At 44.9% G+C, this 16,615-nt stretch overlaps 1 protein-coding gene across 1 annotated transcript in view; it reads left to right on the forward strand.

The window, feature by feature from the left end:
- Positions 1–16,615, forward strand: part of ANK3 (ankyrin 3) — a 301,245-nt gene that overhangs the window by 87,600 nt on the left and 197,030 nt on the right. The window contains exons 2-4 of the mRNA XM_056849508.1: positions 9,824–9,925; positions 11,699–11,797; positions 14,128–14,226. Of these exons, the coding sequence (XP_056705486.1) occupies positions 9,824–9,925; positions 11,699–11,797; positions 14,128–14,226 (300 nt within the window). The remainder of the gene's footprint in view (positions 1–9,823; positions 9,926–11,698; positions 11,798–14,127; positions 14,227–16,615) is intronic.

The raw sequence follows: 16,615 nt of genomic DNA on the forward strand, positions 1-16,615 counted from the left end.
CCTCAAAGAGACATCTTGCCCTGCTTGCTCTTGGAATATTCTCATTTTATGTGGAGAAGTGAAGCAAACCAACAGGCCTGGCCTGTGCCCTGCATGAATGGAATATTACCCTTGCACTCTCCCCAGATGATGAGGTTGCCAACTCTGAGCTGGGAAATTCCTGGCGTTTTGGGAGAGGGGAGTGACTTCAGCTAGGTATAATGCCACAGTCCACCCTCCAAAGCAGCCATTTTCTCCAGGGGAACTGATTTTCTCCTGGAAGTTGGCAACCCTCCCATCAGAATGCTTTGCACTGTGCATGTCAAACTTGTAGAGGTTTCTTGGCAGTAGGGTGGCCAGGTCCCTTTTTGCAACTGGCGGGAGGTTTTTGGGGCGGAGCCTGAGGAGGGCGTAGTTTGGGGAAGGGAGGGGCTTCAATGCCATAGAGTCCAATTGCCAAAGTGGCCATTTTCTCCAGGTGAACTGATCTTTATCGGCTGGAGATCAGTTGTAATAGCAGGAGATTGCCTGCCACCACCTGGAGGTTGCAAACAACAACCAGCATGGGGCTCAATAAATTCTAATACATATGCAACTATGTCTAACTATTTACATACTTTTATTATAATTTTCTTAAAACACTTTTGAACTTTGTACGCAGGCACACCCCGCCTTTCTGAATGAACTTATTGTGCTGACAATTATTTTATTCCTTTTGAATTTATTACAAGCAATTGTTTTCTATTTGAATGTGTAATAAGCATGTTATAAGCACCTAAGGATTGAGTAATCAACCAGTTGAAGTGTTTTAAGAAAATTATAATAAAAGTATGTAAATAGTTAGACATAGTTGCATATGTATTAGAATTTATTGAGCCCCATGCGGGTTGTTTGCAGTTTCTACTATAGCAGCATAGGTTTTTTTGTTTGTTAAAGAGACCACCTGGAGGTTGGCAACCCTACTTGGCAGACAAAGCAATGTGGGAAAAGTTCCAAAATGTTAGGAAGTCTGAAATTTGTGGTGTAGAATAAACATTGTGCTGCACTAATCAGCACTTGCCAGACCTGGATGGTCCAGGCTAGCCTGATCTTGTCAGATTTCAGAAGCTAAAAGGGGTCAGCCCTGGTTAGTACTTGGATGAGAGACCACCAAGGCAGTCTCGGGCCATGAAGCAGAGGGAGGCAATAGCAAATCACCACTGAACATCTCTTGCCTTGAAAACTCTATGGAGTCACCTTGAGTCAGGTGCGACTTGTTGGAACTTTCCACCACCCAAAGCAGCTCTCGTATAATGGCGCTGGGGGAAAATGGGAAGGAGGAGAGGCGGGATTTGATCAAAGTGTGACCAGAGTGAGTCAGGGGGAAGTTAACTAATAGTGGAGAGCTCAGAGTAGGGGGTTAGGACCAGAGAACCAGAAAAGTTTTCGCAGAACCACTCAGTTCAGAAGAAAAATCTACAGAAAGAAGGGGCTCCTCAGGGAACCCTGAGCATCAACCTTTCTGAGGTTTCAGGAGGCTCTTGGGGGAAGGGGGATGGGAATCATAGAATCATAGAGTTGGAAGGGATCATCAGGGTTATCTAATCCAACCCCTTGCACAATGCAGGACAATCACAACTACCTCCCCTACCACCCCCAGTGACCCATACTCCATACCCAGAAGATGGTCACGATGCCCTCCTGTCATGATCTGCCTAAGGTCATAGAATCAGCACTGCTGACAGATGGCCATCTAGCCTTTGCTTAAAAACCTCCAGGGAAGGAGAGCTCACCACCTCCCGAGGAAGCCTGTTCCACTGAGGAACCGCTCTGTTAGAAAATTATTCTTGATGTTTAGATGGAAACTCTTTTGATTTAATTTCAACCCATTGGTTCTGGTCTGACCTTCTGGAGCAACAGAAAACCACTCGGCACCATCCTCTATATCATAACCCTTCAAGTACTTTAAGATGGTTATAATATCCCCTCTCAGTCTTCTCCTCTTCAGGCTAAACATACCCAGCTCCTTCAACCTTTCCTCATAGGACTTGGTCACCAGAACCCTCACCATCTTTGTTGCCCTCCTCTGGACACTTTCCAGCTTGTCTACATCTTTCTTAAATTGTGGTGCCCAAAACAACACAATACTCTAGGTGAGGTCTAACCAGAGCAGAGCAAAGTAATACCATCACTTTTCGTGATCTGGACACTATATTTCTGTTGATACAGCCCAAGATAGCATTTGCCTTTTTAGCTACCGCATCACACTGCTGACTCATGTTCAGTGTTTAGTCTACTAAGACTCCAAGATCCTTTTCGCACACACTACTGCTCAGACAAGTCTCCCCCATCCTATAATTATGCATTTGATTTTTCCTACCTAAATGCAGAACTTTACGTTTATCTTTGTTGAAGTGCATTTTATTAGTTTTAGGCCAATTCTCCAGCCTGTCAAGATCATCTTGTATCCTGGCTCTGTCTTTTACCGTATTTGCTACCCCTCCCAATTTAGTATCATCAGCAAATTTAATAAGCATCCCCTCTATTCCTTCATCCAAATCATTTAAAAAATATTGAACAACACAGGGCCAAGGACTGATTCGTGAGGCACTCCACTAGTCACTTTTCTCCATGTGGATGAGGAACCATTAACAAGCACTCTTTGGATGCGATCTGTCAGCCAGTTACAGATCCACCTAACAGAAACAGGATCTAAACCACATTTTCCCAATTTGTCAACTAGAATACTATGTGGAACCTTATCAAAAGCCTTACTGAAATCAAGATAAACTATGTCTACAGCATTCCCCTGATCCAGCAAAATAGTAACTTGCTCAAAAAAGGAGATAAGATTGGTCTGACATGACTTGTTCTTGAGAAACCCATGCTGGCTCTTAGTAATCAGATCCATCCTTTCTAAATGCTCAAGGACTGACTGTTTGATGATTTGTTCTAAAACTTTTCCTGGTATAGAAGTCAAGCTGATGGGTTGGTAGTTACCCGGATCCTCCTTTTTCCCCTTCTTGAAGATGGGGACATTTGCCTGCCTCCAATTTTCTGGCACCTCACCTGTTCTCCAAGACTTCTCAAAAATAATGGACAGAGGCTCAGAAATTACATCTGCAAGTTCTTTGCGTACCCTTGGATGCAATTCATCTGGCCCAGAGGACTTTGTTTCATTTAAAGAAACTAGGTGTTTGTGTACTACCCCAATGCCAATCCTTGGCTGCAAATTCCTTCCCTCATCATGTGTTCTGTTCATGCCATGTTGAGCACCTCTTCCCTTGCAAGAAAAGACTGAGGAAAAGTAGGAATTGAAGAGTTCTGCCCTCTCTTCATCTCCTGTTACAATTTCACTTTCCAGTCCCCACAATGGGCTTACCTTGCATATTTGCATTGTCCTCATCCCATGTAACATAGTCACGTAATATGTTTTTGGGTGGAACGTGCCATCAAGTCGCAGCTAACCATGGTGAACCCGTAGGGGTTTCAAGGCAAGAGACTAACAGAGGCCGTTTGCCATCGCCTGCCTCTGTGTAGCAGCCCCAGTCATCTCTGGTAATATCCCATCCATGTGCTAACCAGGGCTCACCCTGTTGCTTAGGTTGTTGCCTAGCTTCTGAGATCTGACAACATCGGGCTAGCCTAGGCCATCCAGTTCAGGGCAATATATACATTTTTAGTTGTGTAAATATAATAAAAATGTAGAAATATCTAAAAATATGAAAATGAATGTTGAGTTGCTTTATTAATTTGTTTCTATTTAAATCTTTTTTTTCCCCTAATGAGAAGAGATGTTGGCAGTGTGTACAGTGAAGGAAGCCAGAATTCTGGCTTCTCTTCCCACACTGGATAATGCAGCCCTTAATTTCAAACCACAGACCTGAAAATATCACCAGAGGTTTATTTTATTCAACTTAAAAACAGCATAGCAGTAGGAGTATAGAAAACATTATCCAAAGGCAAGGAGACCTTTTCAAAATTGTAGAAAAAGTGAGATTTTTCAGAACCATGAGGGCCAACATGGTGTAGTGGTTATGAGCGGCGGTTTGGAGCGGTGGACTGTGATCTGGAGAACCGGGTTTGATTCCCCACTCCTCCACGTGAGCGGCGGAGGCTAATCTGGTGAACTGGATTTGTTTCCCCACTCCTACACACGAAGCCAGCTGGGTGACCTTGGGCTAGTCACACTCTCTCAGCCCCACCTACCTCACAGGGTGTCTGTTGTGGGGAGGGGAAGGGAAGGTGATTGTAAGCCGGTTTGGTTCTCCCTTAAGTGGTAGAGAAAGTCAGCATATAAAAACCAACTTTTCGTCTCCTTCAACTGTTTGCTGTTGGGGTTCCTTTGTGTTTAATAGTTGTGTGGCTGAGGGGATTCTGACCGTTTCTCCTGCAGATGTTTGATGGTTGTAAGGGGAGGGGAGGAAATCAATGTTAAAAGCAGTCAATAGGGTATAAAGTTATTTAATATAAAATTCCCGAACTCTTGATACATTTAATTGTTTGACATCAGGGGGTTCTGTCAGGTGTGGAAAAACGGCCCATCTGCATACGCCTCAGTGGAAGGAGACGCAGTATATCAGATTGTTAGAAAAATTCCCTAGATGAACATAAATGCAATGTGTTAGGAATTGGAGATTTTCTGTTAAATAAGTCGGGACTTTATGGGGGTTTGGTGTTCGTTGTCTTTCTGAGTTTGGAGCAGTGTGAAAAGTTGTACCTACCAAAACCCCCTCATCTATACAATTGTTTAAAAGTCAACTTATTTATGAACCACCATACCCCCAACAAGTGGGACTGACAGTGCAGTCCTAAGCCAAGGTACACCCTTCCAAGGACTATCGTGAGGTAATGGTCAGACTAGGATCTGGGAGACCCAGGTTTGAAGCCCCTGCTCTGCCGCGGAAACTCACAGGATGACTTTGGACCAGTCATTCACTCTTACCTTAATCTACCTCACAGGGTTTTTGTGAGGGCAAAACGGAGACAGGGAGAATGTGGTCTGCCATTTTGGGTCCCCGTTGAGGAGAAAAGTGGGGTATAAATGAAGCGAATAAATAATTGAAGGCCGTGAACTTAGAAGGCTGTAACTCTGTTTCGGTTGCACCATTAAGTAAGGTAAAGGTCCCCTGTGCAAGCACCGGGTCATTCCTGACCCATGGGGTGATGTCACATCCCGACATTTCCAAGGCAGACTTTGTTTGCTGGGTGGTTTGCCAGTGCCTTCCCCAGTCATCTTCCCTTTACCCCCAGCAAGCTGGGGACTCATTTGACCGACCTCGGAAGGATGGACGGCTGAGTCAACCTTGAGCCGGCTACCTGAAAGCGACTTCCGTCGGGATCGAACTCGGGTCGTGAGCAGAGCTTTTGACTGCAGTACTGCAGCTTAACACTCTGTGCCATGGGTTCCTGGTTGCACCATTAAAGAGTTGAAAATACAGGCGTCATAATACTGGAAATGTTGGCCATCCTTAGCATTTTGTTTATTTTAAAACCAGCACTGGTTCCTATTAGTGTGGGGAGTAGGATTTGCACACTACACTCCCCTCCGAATTGTCTCTTCCCCCTGTGGCCAGAAGCCACTATAAAGTGCTGACGGTGATTTTTACTCGCTGACAATGTCAAACAGGCTGCTTGTTGTGCTGTGACAGAAAAAAAAAAAAAAACCTCTGCGAGACCTTCAGTAATCCTAATAAAATGCTGGCTTTTTATATTCCAGTCCATGCGTCTGCTGGTTTGAAAGAGCTTCGACATTAGCTGCCCTGCGTAATAATGTGCACGGTACACAGTAGTAAGTAGTGGTGGAAATGATTGTGAATGCCAGCTTTTGAATTTAAAAAAATAGCCTCTTTGGTGGGCAGAGACCAGAGGACAGGAGTCAGCAAAGGACCTGGGAAAGTATGGTGGATCAGGGTGGAGCTAGGATGGACTGTAGACAGGAATGGGAGGAGCCAGGGCAGAATCATGGGACTCAGTGTCTTGGGCAGTGAAAAACGCACAGCCCACTCCTCACTTCCACCGGCGGCCACGGCCAAAGGCCTTTGGAGGCCAGTGACGGGCCCACAGCGATGGCACCCGGGAGGCGCACGCTGGCATTTCCGCGCCGGTCTCCGGCCGCCGCCGCAGCGCTGGGCCCAGACGCGGCAGTGACCCGGGAGGCGTCCCGGCAGGTGTTCCCGGGGCGCAACGGCATCCCGGGAGGCATTCCCGGGGCGTTCCGGCGCCGCAAGAACTCCCGCAGCCATCTTAACAATGGCTTCGTTTCCCCAGGCACCACTGTGGCCTCGTCTCCCAAACATTAACTCTGTCTCAAACTGTACCAGTCTTTGTACCTCTTTTCCACAAGCTGCAATTTCAGAGAATACCCCACTCCAGTTTCTCAACAGATGTTACTTCTTAGGCATTAAGTTTAGGGTTGCCAACTGCCAGGTACTAGCTGGAGATCTCCTGGTATTACAACTGATCTCTAGCCGATAGAGATCAGTTCACCTGGAGAAAATGGGCGCTTTGGCCATTGGACTCTATGGCATTGAAGTCCCTCCCAGACCCTGCCCTCCTCAGGCTCCGCCCCAAAAACCTCCCACTGGTGGCGAAGAGGGACCTGGCAACCCTAACTGACTAGCCCAAGGTCACCCAGCAGTCTTCAAATTAGGGTTGCTAGGTCCCTCTTCGCCACCGGCGGGAGGTTTTTGGGGTGGAGTCTGAGGAGGGTGGGGTTTGGGGAGGGACTTCAATGCCATAGAGTCCAATTGCCAAAGCGGCCATTTTTCTCCAGGTGATCTGATCTCTTATCGGCTGGAGATCAGTTGAATTAGCAGGAGATCTTCTGCTACTACCTGGCAGTTAAACAATAAAAACGTATGCTGAATATCCACAGTTAAATCAATCAACAGCACCAGCTCACTATACACTTTCAATAGTAGTTCAGTATAAAAAATTCTCCATTGAAATATGAAGCAGAACTCTCTTGTATTAAAGAAACTATACGGTATATCATAAATTATAAAGGTTACATTATAACCTTTATAATTTATGATATACCGTATAGTTTCTTTAATACAAGAGAGTTCTGCTTCATATTTCAATGGAGAATTTTTTATACTGAACTACTATTGAAAGTGTATAGTGAGCTGGTGCTGTTGATTGATTTAACTACCTGGCAGTTGGCAACCCTACTTCAAATGGAGGCGTGAGGAAACCAACCCGGTTCTCCAGATTAGAGTCCACCGCTCTTAACCACTACACCATGCTGGCTGCAAGATTGTGCCAGTTCAAGAGAACAAACAAGTGATATTAATGCCACGTTTTTGTCACCCCTCCAAACCAGTGCCAACAGAATGTAGGGAAATGCAAAATCATTGAAGGTAACATTGAAACACTGGCAGCTTTGTGACTCGCTGCATATGCTCAAATTCCCTCTTCTAGAATATGTCAAAAATAATGGGACTCTGCCTGGCTTTGCTTTTGGTCTCTCTATTAGCGTGATATCCATACCATGACTGGACATGGAGATCATGGATCAAGTTCTCTGGCAAAGGGGAGTGTGCAGCCTGCAGAAAAGTAACAATTATAAGTTGATTTAAAATTAAGTGCAAGGTTCTCTTGGCAGAGCCCCTCTTCCTCCATGATGCACCAAAGAGCAGTTGAAGGATAGAAGTCAGGCTTGCCAACTGTGGGTTGGGAAAGTCCTGGCGATTTGGGGGTAGAACCTGGGGAGGGTGAAGTTGGAGGGGTGGGGCTCAGCAGGGTAAAATACCGTACAGTGTGCCCTTCAACGCAGCCATTTTCTCCAGAGGGGCTGATCCCTGTAGTATGGAGAACTTCAGGTCCCACCTGGTGGTTGGCAACCCTAACAGAAGTGAAAGGGGGCAGACAGTTTATGGGGGGTCTGGATTTGGCACATGTGGTCAGTTGCTTATTCTTTTATTATGGGCTCTGATTTCCCAGACTTTTTAAAAATTGCAGTGTTGAAATTACTAGTTAATGGCATTGCTGTTTCACAGTGTAGTCCTATGCAAAGTTGCTCAAGTCTAAGCCCAGTAGTTTTAGACTGGAGTAAGTCTGTTTAGGATTGCACTGTCAGTGTCTTCAAAGATTTAACTGAAGGATAGGTCTGTCTCTCTCTGACTGGAAACTGCGCCTCAACCCATTGCAGCCATGATGTCACAAACCCCCTCATTTCCTGCATTGGGAGAACTACAAGGAATCAATAAAATAGTGAGACTGTACTGTCCTAATTATTGATTTCAAAGTCCTTGTGTTATTAATAATCTTCCTGGCATAATGGATTAGGATTACTATGTTGAAATGTTACCTTTCTAGGAAATTTAAGTGCCTAGAGGAAAAAGAAAGTTCTTACAAAGGGATTTCAAAGGGAGATTAGAAAGAGAGACTGCTGAATTACAACTAATAATGAAGCTCAAGACAGTGCATTCTCCTGGATTGAATAGAGACCCGGGATTCCTGTCTCATTACTAACTGAGCACTTGCTTTGCTCTGAATCAGTGAGGGAGCATTTTTCCTCCGGGGTGAATTCATAGCATCTCAGAGTCCTGTTTCCTGTATATGGAGCTGAGGTCTGTCTTTTGGGAGTTACTCACACCTTATGTCACTCTTCAAAGGGGGGGGGTTAGGAGGTGAGGAGAAAAGAAAGGAGAGATGAAAAGTTGGAGAAGAAAACTGATATGATAGCTCAGGAATATATTGTTAGCTGTGCCCAAAAGTATATTTCTTTCTGTCTCCTGTTTTCAGTCCATATAACTTAGGGCAGTTCTATATGTGACAAGGGTTGTGGAAACACCAATGTTACTTTGCTGTTTGCCACAAACCCTTTTCAGATGTTACAATTGTACATGCCAAGAACCTGCCAACTGTGTGTCTCTGGAGCGTATGATCCCAGCGATTCTCCTGATATTCCTGGTTGCAGTGTTGTCTGAAAGGGCACATATGTGCGCAGCCTCTGTATGCGCTACATGATTCTAGTTTGCATGTACTGTTGCTGAAAATCTGTGTGTTGCCCCTTTCGGGCAACATGGCAACAGTGCATGCCTGGAGGATCTGTGCATATCTGGAGGATCAGTGTACACTCACCAGCCTCCCAGTTCACAGGGCCTGTAAAATCTTTAAAGGAGTATTGCAAACATGCCAAGTGTGTCCATAATATCCCCATGTACTTGCATATTTAAATTCTCATATTCAAGTCCTTATTAGTTTTCTGTTCTTGTTTGACTCAGGTTACCGTCGTCATGCCCCACAGTTACACCTCTGGCTGCCAGTGTGATGTTTTAATTCCAGCCAGAATGATAACTTTCCCTTCCCTCTCACAGGCTGACAGCTTCGTGCCTGTGTTCATGGACATCCCATGAAACCTCATCAGTTCAGCCAGTCCACGTTAGTGGCCTCACTTTCACAAATTCAATCAATATATATTGATGTTAATGAAGAATGCTATCCATTTTCTTCTTTTCAGCTAAGCCTAGACTTTTATCAAGTATCTTGTGGAAAGAAAACAATATGTACAATTATGGTAATGCACCGGAAAGGGATGCAAAGTCACCAAAGAATGTCTGTGTAGTCTGTTTAAGGGGTTTCTTCATGACCTGCAGTCATGTTCTCTTACATGGATCACCTCCAACCCCTGAGAGTGTATACTGCCATTCCTCCCAAACTATTTAAAAAAACCTCACATACTGGCTTAAGGATAAAGTGTGCCTATAGACTATTGATTTGTGAAAGTGGAATCTTTATGGTACAGAATCAAGACTGTTTTGTTTCATTGTGAATGTGAAGAGCCATTTTTTGTCCGCAGAATGTCTGTTCTGTTTCATGTTCAGAGATCTGAAGATATACTTTCTTTCTTTCGCAGTCTGACACCAATGCAAGTTACCTACGAGCTGCCCGGGCAGGCAACTTAGAAAAGGCCCTCGACTACTTAAAAAGCGGAGTTGACATCAACATTTGCAATCAGGTAGTAGAAATGTTTTAGTTTGTTATTTTGATGACAGCGCTGCTTGTTTAGATCTGTGGCTGTTACGAGAACAACTGCAGAATAGCTGGCCTGCCTTTTGTCTCCCAGTGTGTGTCACTGCTGTTAGTGTGTGCCAACAGTTGTATTGAGCATTGGGCAAAGAGTGAAAAGGGTCCCTGCCAGAGTGGCTTGCAATATATCCATACTAAATGCTTTATTGCATTGACTAAAGGTCAAACAACAGACACAAAATCATAAAATAACAACTCAGTTACACCGCAGCTGTAGTATAAAATGCACAACCATAACAGCAAAGATTACTTTCATAATATCTTACATAATAATAAACTACACCACAACAAAAAATTACTTATAAGGGCTTACATCAAGAGATCTTGACCTAGTCTTAACAGCCATGGCAAGAAACTTTGCCATTTGCAAGGTTATCCATTTATTTTTATCCTCAAGTAGCCTTACTAGTTTAGGCAGTCTTTCAGTATAATAGGAAAAAAGGGGGTTGTGGTTAGGAAGAAAAGAACAGAGGAATTCAGGTACATTAAAGTTACATCATAACCAGGTGGAACAACCATACCTAGGTCCCGATGGCTGCTGTTTGCTAAGGCAAGTATTTTTCCAGAAGTTCTCTATGCTGAAGAACTTCTTCCTAGTTGTTGCTGTTAATTAGAACCTAATAATTAACATATCCCTGACCTGGATAGCCCAGGCTTGCCTGATCTTATCAGATCTCAGAAGCTAAGCAAGGTCAACCTCTGGCTAGTACTTGGCTGGGAGACCACTAGGGTCGCTATGTAGAGGCAGCCAGTGGCAAACCACCTCTGAATGTCTCTTTCCTTGAAAACCCTAGGGGGGCCGCTATAAGTCAGCTGTGACTTGACAGCCAAAAAAAACCCCAAACTGAATAGTAATTTGTACCTGATTGGCTGGTGCAGTAGTGTTGGGTAGCTGGAACTCTCAGTTGCACAAGTGAAATATGTGGAGATGAACAAGTTCAAATGTGTGTTTGAATTATATAGTTGGATTGGATTATACAGAGAAAATGCCAATGCTGACATCATTCTTGGAGAGTTGTAGCAAGAGTCCAGTGCAAGGGGCTTGCATATTTTGCTTGCTTACTACTAGGCTACTGAACTTCAGATATCCATGAAAAACAGTATACATTGTTTCAGCAACTAAGATAGTTGTCCTTGGGACTGTTATCCATAAGTGGGGCTTAAATTTGAATAAGTATGCTTAGCATTGCAGCCACATTACAACCCTATCCTATACTCTCGCCTGTCCCTTTTTCCTTCTCTCCATAACTGTTGAAATTGATATTGTAAGCTCCTTCAGGCAAGGACCTCTCCTTTTTTGCTTATGTTGTTCTACAACATATGATACTCTGGTTCGGTATATATCTTTGTGGTACACCACACTGCAGGTCCAATGTAAGAAACAGAATGCATAATAGCCAACCCTAGGTTGATGATGATATTTGCTATTATTATTTAGCTTTTATACAGGACTATTCCATATGTCCGGTGCCATATGAGGAGAGATTTGTTTTCCAAGGAAGCCAGTCTGCTTCTTACACAGTGTGTTATGTGATGTGCTGAAAGCAATTCATTTGAAAGCAAGTGTGAAAAGGGCCTCTCTCTTTATCCTTCTCTGCCAGCCCTCATCATGTCGGAATGTGACCTTTGGGCCTCTTGACATATTGCATGTTGCCGTGGGCACCCTGCATCACTCTTTCCCATTCCTTTCTGTTTTTATCAGAATGGGTTGAATGCTCTCCATCTCGCCTCCAAAGAAGGCCATGTAGAAGTCGTTTCGGAGCTGATACAGAGAGGCGCCAATGTGGATGCCGCAACAAAGGTCTGTAGCACATATCTCGGCATTCTACTGTTTTCCTGCATGGATTCCACACTAGCAAAGTGTTGACCAATGCTCTGTAGACAGTGAGGTGCTAAGCCAGGCCGGTGGCCAGATTTTTCAGACAGAGGGGGCCTTAAAGATTGGGAGCTGCTAGCGAAGGAGACAACAATTAATGGAGCCTGAAGTCCAGTGTTGGAGAGGCCAGAATTGGTGGGCAGATTCATGTCAGGAGATGTTCCTTCCTCCCTGCAATTCAGGCCCACTGATTTTACTGTACAGTGTGGTAAATTATATTTTATACTATATTATTGTGAAGCATCTGTAGCTTGGTCATTCCAATTCAGGTTGTAGAGGTGGACTGAATGTCTGAATGCTTCATAAAATAAAACACTTCCTAAAAAAATACATAAATTTGTACCAGGAAGGACATTCTGCCTTTTCCACAGCATGCTAGTTCTGTACATGTATAGAGTATTATATATTGAGGAACATCCAGATATTCAGTCACCACTTGCAATTTGAAATGCTACAGTGCAGCTAGGAATGTGTCATATGGGACTTCTGCTTGCCTTCATTTGCCCTTATTGCCAACTTCTGCTGTAGCACAAATTTCTTATGTTCTGAAATTGGCTGATAAGGCGTAGCTCCTGTGGAATAGTAAGTTTGGGTAAGTCCTGAGAATTCCAGCTTTACATAAGAAAAGTCCTGCTGGATCAGACCAAGGCCCATCAAGTCCAGCAGTCTGTTCACACAGTGGCCAACCAGGTGCCTCTAGGAAGCCCCCAAACAAGATGACTGCAGCAGCACCATCCTGCCTGTGTTGCACAGCACCTAAGATAATAGGCATGCTCCTCTTATCCTGGAGAGAATAGGTATGCATTATGACTAGTATCCATTTTAACGAGTAGCCATGAATACCCCTTTCCTCCATGAACATGTCCACTCCCCTCTTGAAGCCTCCCAAGTTGGCAGCCATCACCACATCCTGGGGCAGGGAGTTCCACAATGTAACTATGCATTGTGTGAAAAAATACTTCCTTTTATCTGTTTTGAATCTCTCACCTTCCAGCTTCAGCAGATGACCTCGCGTTCTAGTATTATGAGAGAGGGAGAAAAGCTTCTCCCTGTCCACTCTCTCCAAACCATTTTGTTTCAGCTTTCATTTTGTTTTAAAGGTTATTTCTAGGGCATAACAGGTATGCAGTCTTTAAGCACAGGAATATGACCTGCACGTACAGAGGACTCAAATACATAATACTCTGTAATGTGCATAGTTCTAAGTGCATCTCATGACAAACAATAAGAACTTACTTAGAATGTACTGGGTTGACCAGGGTTCTTGTCTTCTCCGCTTTGCTGACAGTGATAGACTGGATAAGGTGATAAGAAAAGGCAAAGGCTGACAGGCTTCCACTACCGTTACTAGTTGGGTAGAAGGAAAAATCCTGTCACCTTGCCATGCAAAGGGCTGAGCCTTCTCCAATTCCGTCTTCTGCACAAATCTGTCACATTTGGGTCACCCTCAGTATGGAAATTATTTTAATGGAAATCCAGATTAAAATATGCAGATCAGCTACTGTCCCATTATGTATGTTTCTTGTAGCCTTCAGTACCGAACAACTTTTTCTAGCATACATGATTATATTGTCTCCTAAAATTTAGAATTATATTATTCTAAGGTCTGATGCTGATTTTTGCTGCTGTGCCTCAAAAAGGATTTAATCCTAAAACTTACTTCCAGTTAGCTGAGTAAGGGACTGTGGTTGTATTGTACATCATAAAGTTCATGTCCATGGGCAGCCGTTCTCACTCTGTGCACTAGCTTACGTCCCTTTGCAATCTCTGGTCAATCACTGAGTTGGATCCTACAGGGGATTCCTGCAAATGGTGGAAGGAGGTATGATTTTCAGTGATTTGCCCGTCCCACTGCAGACGTCCATGTCCAACTCATGGTCTTCCTGGGGGTTCCCTAGGAGCAACATCTCAAGGGGCATTTGGGGCAGCATTTGGAGAAAAAGGGCAAGGAATTTCCCCTCTGCAGACGGAAATCCCTTCCTAGATCCCCTGCTTTAACTCTGTCAAATGATAGGGCTGTACCTGCTTGTAGGCTGACGGGGAAATGAAATGCATGCTTCCCTTGGCCTAAATTTCTCTCTGGGGCCTCTCCAAAATAGTTCGGAAGCCTGGGCTGTGACTGATCGCATATTGAACTCCCAACTGTAAAACTGCCTCTGCTGTGCTGTCGGCATATTCAGCCGGGCCTTCCTTCTGATCACGACGCTCGAGAGCGGGGGAAGCTTTTCACATGCCATGCCCTTCTCTCATTTCAGAAAGGAAACACAGCTTTGCACATAGCATCTCTGGCGGGGCAGACCGAAGTGGTGAAGGTGCTGGTTACGAACGGGGCCAACGTCAATGCACAATCTCAGGTAAACAAGCTTGGTGCCGAAAGGTGTGTGTTGGAAGTGTGTTGGAATACATAGATGTATTTGCTCTTTTCTTCTTTTGCCATTATGTCTGGTTGCTTTGCTCAAATGGATGCTTGTAACAAGGCAAGGTGACTGGCATTGTAAAAAATTCCGTTCTTTTAATCCACAGTTACAATTTGCAGGTATTATTCTACGCGGCATGGAATTGTCCTCGGGATAGAGTTCATTTGTGGGCTTCGGTCTTGCATGGGCTCCCTTCTGCACCTCGCATCCCAGAGATAAATTAGTAGCAGAACCGGGAGAGCCCCCATTTACTTGCATTCAAAAAGTCCCCATAACTTGCAAGGTGAACCCTTCCCTTTTTTCCCATGGTGGGAGGAGTGTGTGGGTGTGGGTGTGGGGTGGGTGTGGGGTCAGGACGAGGCCAGAAGCTTGACATCTGCTTCCCATTCCTGTGCAGGTAACATCCTGGGGCAGGGGAAATGACATATGTATTGGGTTTATATATTTGGTTAATATAGCAGAGTTTGCCCAGTCATGGAAGCGTGATACTGAGTGCAGTAAAAATCATCTTCCCAAGAAGTAAATTGCAAAAAAGTAAAACTTACATTTATTCAAGTAGATTCTGTTCACATTCTTGTTGCAGTTGATAAAAGAAATAGAAAGCCTAATCTAAAGAATACATTATCCCTATAAAAGTGGCTAACTAATCCAGCGTCATGTGTGTGCAAGTATGATATATTGTTTCTACAGGAGAGACCTGTAGAAATGTCTGCTTCCATGCAGGTCCATGTGGAAAGGGGTGAGAGACAATGGCTACTGAGAGAGAAGGAGGAGGGGTCAGAGGGCAGTCCCCAGGTTCAGACAAAGAGGAGCATCCCATTCAAGAGATAACACCTACACACTTAGAGTAAATTAGCACCCCCCAATGTCCAGGCATGCTGAGTCGCTCTCACTCCAACAATATGGACTTGCCAGGACAGTCAAATGAATTCCACAGTCACAGTTCAGCAGAACTGCAGTATGTTCTCTGTGTACATTTGTGTGAGAACAAAGGGAATGCCTTGTCTCTTTATGATCTGATAGTTCCTGCTCCCAGGAATGTGACCAGGGTCTACAGGGGTGCTCAGTAGGGCTGTTGGGGAAAACAATTCAGTAAAATTCAGATTCGGCAAAATTCGGCCCGTTTTTATTCGGGAAATGCTAAAGTCTGAACTCGCCCTGTTTGGATCCGTGGAATTCGGCATGGAATTCGGCATTCCTGAATAAATTCAGCCAAATAAAGCCATTTAAGCATGTTTGCGGCTTTCCGTGGCTCGGGGGGGGGGGCATTTTTGGAGGTAGAGGTCCCAAACTTTCAGGGTAGCTTGGAGGGACCCTACTTGCAAGAACCCCCCAAGTTTGGTTAAGATTGGGTCAGGGGGTCCTGAGTTATGGGGTCTGGAAGGGGTCCCCCCATCCGCCCATTGGAATGAATGGGAGCAGGCAATCCTTAATGTGCATCTAGAGAGCGGCAAATCCAAGGCAAAACCTTCCATTGTTTCTCGTTGGCTATTTATGCACAGGAGGTTTTGCTTTGGATTTTCCGCTTTCTAGATGCACATTTCCCCCAGACAAATTCTCAAAACTCTGCAGGGGGAATTATTGTTGAGATTTGAGAATTTAAATGGGGAAAATGTGCATCTAGAGAGCGGAAAATCCAAGGCAAAACCTCCCATTGTTGCGGACTGATAAAAGGCGACGTTGTTTACAATTCGCTCCGCTTTACCTTGGGAGCAAAGCCCCACCGCGGCTCTTACTTCCTAGTAAGATCAGAACTGCCCGCCCTTTCCTCTACATTTTGCTTCCTCCTATCACCGCTTCCTCAGCCCCGGGGCCCCCAAAAACAACAAAGACCGGGGTGGGGGGGAGTTGAGAGAGGAGACAACATGGCTGAGGTGTCACCGTCAGGGGAAAGGAGAAATCCTGAGCAGGGACACCCGCGGGGGGCCGGGGAGGGGGGGAATAAGCAGGATGCTGCATTGGCTACTTATGCATGGGAGGTTTGCTGCTCTCTAGATGCACATTTACCCCATCTGAATTCTCAAAACTGCAGGGGGGCTTATTGTTGAGATTTGGAAATTTGGATCGGGGAAACGTGCGTCTAGAGAGCGGCAAATCCAAGGCAAAACCTCCCATTGTTTCTGGGGCAGCCAGAGAGAGACTCGCCGACCCGCACTGACCTCCAGGCGAAGGTGGCAACCAGTGAAAACAGCAACAATCACACTCACAAAGAGGAGATCAAGCCGTCCCACCACCAGGACAGGTCACCCCTCTTTGGCTCCCCCCCCAACACACACACACATTAAAAGACAGTCCGTGGCTTCTAAGAGCTGACGTAACTATGCTG

The sequence above is a fragment of the Euleptes europaea genome, chromosome 5 (genome assembly GCF_029931775.1).
Source record: "Euleptes europaea isolate rEulEur1 chromosome 5, rEulEur1.hap1, whole genome shotgun sequence".
NCBI lineage: Eukaryota > Metazoa > Chordata > Lepidosauria > Squamata > Sphaerodactylidae > Euleptes > Euleptes europaea.